General features: G+C 38.1%; 1 protein-coding gene across 1 annotated transcript in view; it reads right to left on the bottom strand.

Annotated features, from left to right (window-relative positions):
• Positions 1-4,346, bottom strand: part of LOC106528248 (WD repeat-containing protein 63) — a gene marked incomplete at its 5' end in the record, with an annotated part of 17,289 nt that overhangs the window by 2,054 nt on the left and 10,889 nt on the right. The window contains 3 exon segments of the mRNA XM_014023373.1: positions 3,174-3,304; positions 3,421-3,481; positions 3,740-3,861. Of these exon segments, the coding sequence (XP_013878827.1) occupies positions 3,174-3,304; positions 3,421-3,481; positions 3,740-3,861 (314 nt within the window).

Raw genomic sequence — 4,346 nt, 5'->3', positions numbered from 1 at the left:
GTTGTAATGTGACAAAATATGGAAAAGTTCAAGGGGTATGAATACTTTTGCAAACCACTGTATCTAACCATCATATATTTCCTCCCTCAAACATTTTCAATGAGACCAATATTCTTCAAAAAATGAAATATCTTTCCTTTCCCCTCATCACTATTCAACTGTGCGACCACATCTTTAAACTTTAATTCTCCACTACTTCCCATTTCCATACTTAACATACTCCTTTGTCTCTTAAATGTTCTACAACCAATAAAAACTTGTTCCATAGTTTCCTCAACACTATACCAATCACACATACCATTGGGATGTTTCCCCATCTTAAAAAGAGTTCCATTCAAAAAACTATGACCAGTTCTCTTATTCTATTTATACTTATTTCCTCCCTCCAACTCATTCCTCTATTTCTTGTAACGTCAAATGTATTTTGAACTCTATATAAATGTCTCCCTTTTGTCTCATTATCCCAGCTCATTTTCCATATCTTACTTTCTCTCCAAACTATACTTTTACCTTGTTTTGTTCACACAATCTGTGATGAACAAACATTAGGGATGTTGACATTTCGTCAGCAGCTGCTGCCATTTTCTTCCCAAACTGCTGTGACCAGATTTTGCAAGGCCGCTCTGTGTGTTTGCTTATAATTTCCTCCTGCTTCGTTATTTCTATGAATTTCAACAAATCTGGCTGCCGTCAGGTACTTAGCTACAGCCTCGTCTTCGAGTTTTTAATTTTTGTTGATGCGTTTTGAAGAGACAATTTTTTGAAAAGAGGATCAAAGTAAATCACCCGAGTTTTTCTAGTGACCCCTTAAAGAGATAAGCTGCCATGAAGAACATTATTTTATCTGCCCTTCTTCCAAATTTGATAATGATTTGAAACATCGAAGTATGCTTTTTTTAAAATCCGGAACAGCTCTTGTTGCAAAGTGTTTTGATGCTCGTCTTCATCACTTGACACATTTAACACGCTGTCATTGGTTGAGGAGCTTCGTTTACAAAACAGATGTCCACATGGTTTTTAAATTGTTTTAATTTCCTTACTTTCTGAGACACATTAAGTTGATTTGATGCTACAGTTTGCCTTGTAATGTTATTTTATACCTTTTCTGCTACTTTTGAATTGGCTATTATTAAGTTTTATTAGTTTTTCAGGATACAAGATGCTTCCTACAAAACCAGAATGGGAATCTTTTCCTAAAATTTCATGACGATATCTTGAACACTGAGGAAGTTATGAGCAAAATTAGAAAACAGCAAGGTGAAATGGTCACAAAGGCCCCATTGGTGAACTGCAGCAAGAAAACATGAGCTGATTTCACCTAAACAAACATCAATAACTTCCCTCATACTTCAGATAATCACATGATTTTGATGATRTTTTGTTTGGTTTGAAATGTTCTTTTGGAATCCGCTGTCAGATTTAATATTGGTGTAGGATTAAAACTTTATCCACATCCCTACAAACATAATCTCTACTTGTATTTTATTTTTCAATGCTTAACATTGCACCACTTTTTTCCCTGCCTTCGCAGTGAACCAAGGACCCGCCTGGCCCACCCACACCGGGTAGGCCGGGTCCTTTTTTGAAGGACCCGGCCTCTATATTTGGACACAGCAATAACTCCTAAATACTTCAAGAGACTCCACTGAGGGCTCAAATGAAAGGTATTAGCCACATGAATCATGTTCTGCCATCCAGATTTACTCCCAGCATGAAGAAAATACAGAAAACTATCAATAATCAGCTAGATGAATCACAGCTGGTGCACATACACCCAACCTTCATCACCAATTAAAGCCAAAACACACAAAAAAAACTAGATAAATCCATTCTTTTGTCAAAGCATTTACATCCAAACAACTCATAAACCAACAGCAGCAGGGGGATAAAAGGGTKTTCACTTACTTTTGAAGAATATGTCCACTTTCAAGATCCAAACAGTAATCCAGAAATCCAAAATGTTTTTAAGACATTTCCTTGATACAAAAATCRCTCTTCCTTGTCCTGAAGCACTCAAAACACCTTGTAACATTTTCCTCTTTTCAGCAGGTTTTGCCAGCTTTTAGTCCAAACCCCCCCCCCCACAAAATGACATCTTTTTTGAGTCTTCTTCTCCTCTCCACTAGGAGCGCATAAATCAAGAGTAAATGAACAAGAGTCAAAAGGGAACATTCCACTGCAGTGTCCTGGTCACCTGATCACTTACGGGGGTCAAAGGTGAACTATTGAAACCCACCAACAACAACCTCAGAGTTTCCAAGGAGAAAGAACCTGCTGGTTTACAATTGTTTTTAAAAAANAAATATATGTTTATCTAATAAAGTCTAATGTTATAACTAATCAGGGATCCCTTTAAGAATGCTGTTAAATGGTTAACGGTCTGAATTTATAGAGTTCTTTATCAAGTCCCTCGGGACCCCAAAGCTCTTTACAATTACAGACATTCACCCATTCACACTCACATACACACACACTGATGATGGCAAACTACACTGTAGCCACAGCTGCCCTGCATGGGGCACACTGACAGAGGTGGGGCTGCCATGCACTGGCGCCACTGGACCCTCTGACCACCATCAGTAGGCAAGGCGGGTGAAGTGTCTTGCCCAAGGACACAACAACTGAAATGGCTGGACGGGGGATCGAACCAACGACCTTCCGGTTACAGGACGTCTCCCCTAAGCACTCCTCCACAGCCGCCCCAACTCAAGAATAAAACTTCTTAGCTAAAAGCTGAGCCTAAAACTCAGTCATCAAGAGTCTCAGTCTCACTTTAAGCGAAGTGTATGAGGAAATCTGAAGAGTAGAGCTGATTTATGACACTTTGCTGTGCTGCAAAACTGATCCTGGGTGACGTCGTCAGAAAAGCCCACCATGGACCATTGGATTTCATGTTCAAGAAGATTTTCAGAGAAATGTGAAGATAAAACTGTGAAAATCCTAAAATAAGTTCACATTCAACACACTAATGTTCATACAGGTCACGTTGTAATGATTGTCATTAATTACATAAAATGTCCTCATTTGCATCATGAATACAGACATAAAGAAAATCTCATGGATTATTTTCAAAATCTCAGCTTTAAAGTTTTTGTTTAAATGTTGATTTTGTACCAATTTCGACAACTGGCATCTTCATGTCTAACTTGTGCACTTGTTTTTGGTTTTCTTACTGTGACTCCTTCCTTAGAAATGGCAAAATTCTGGGCTCCTATTGTCAAAATAATGTCTTTCAAAAAGGGCGATCGCTGAACTGTGTTCACCATGGAGTTATGAGTGCTGAAAGAGTGGAGGGGTTTGGCACCTGGGAAAGAAGAAACCATAATAAAAAAAACACTTTTTATTTGACAGGAATTGTTTTTTCCAAAGCAGTTAAACTCGTTTAAAAGAAGTAACATCCCATAAACTCAACCACTCAACTGTACAGACGTCCGGATGGATCTTTCTCAAGTTTCCAGTCAACGCAAACTATTTCCCCTTCCTGAAAAATGCAAGAAATAAATTAATACAGAACAAATCTACACATATTAAGCTGAATTTCTCTTCTTTTTTTTTTTTTCTTATAACAAATGTGTTGCTGAAGCATTTTTGCAAGCAATTATATTGCACGGTTATATGCCAGGACATATTTTAGTCTGACATTGGGAAAAAGGCGACAGTTTGTTGGCGATGTGATTAACACTAAAACTTACTGAGGCATTTGAGTATTACATTAAATATTGCTTAGTGTTGATTTTACCAGTGTTCCAACACAAATCTTTGTGTTGACATCTTCCAGAGTCTTGAGCGTTTCGGCCGAGGGGATTCTGAGTTGACTATAGTCAGGGATGTCCTCTGCAAACCTGCTTCCTGGAGCCTTTTCTTTGGGACAAATCAAGGTAAACAGCATTTTTATGGGCGTTTCATGAAGAAAGATGGCGTGGCCATCAAACATGCATTTAAGGGAGAAAAACAGCAAGAAAAGACAGACAAAGAGGAATACATTTGGAGCAACAATACATGTATCTGTAGGGAACTGTTCAATACAGTGTTTTAGGTTCRATATACATTATGTATCAAACCAGGGGGGTCAAACTCATTTTCACCGAGGGCCACATGAGCGTTACGGTGGCCCTCGAAGGGCCACTTGTAATGAACTTTAACGTTTCATATTTAACTTTGACCAAACAGTTTTAACACATCCTCTTTAAACACTGATAAGAACTTAGTGAATGACTGACTAAATCTGAAATAAATACAGAAATATGATTTAGTTTATGGTTGATGCCGACTTTAAGCAGCTTATTTTCCGACATTAGTACTGTGCTATCCAACTAAATTGCTCAGTTTCTTAAAGCTAACAGCTC

The sequence above is a fragment of the Austrofundulus limnaeus genome, unplaced genomic scaffold (genome assembly GCF_001266775.1).
Source record: "Austrofundulus limnaeus strain Quisiro unplaced genomic scaffold, Austrofundulus_limnaeus-1.0 Scaffold365, whole genome shotgun sequence".
In the NCBI taxonomy this organism is placed as follows: domain Eukaryota; kingdom Metazoa; phylum Chordata; class Actinopteri; order Cyprinodontiformes; family Rivulidae; genus Austrofundulus; species Austrofundulus limnaeus.
This window is presented reverse-complemented; position numbering and strand designations above follow the sequence as displayed.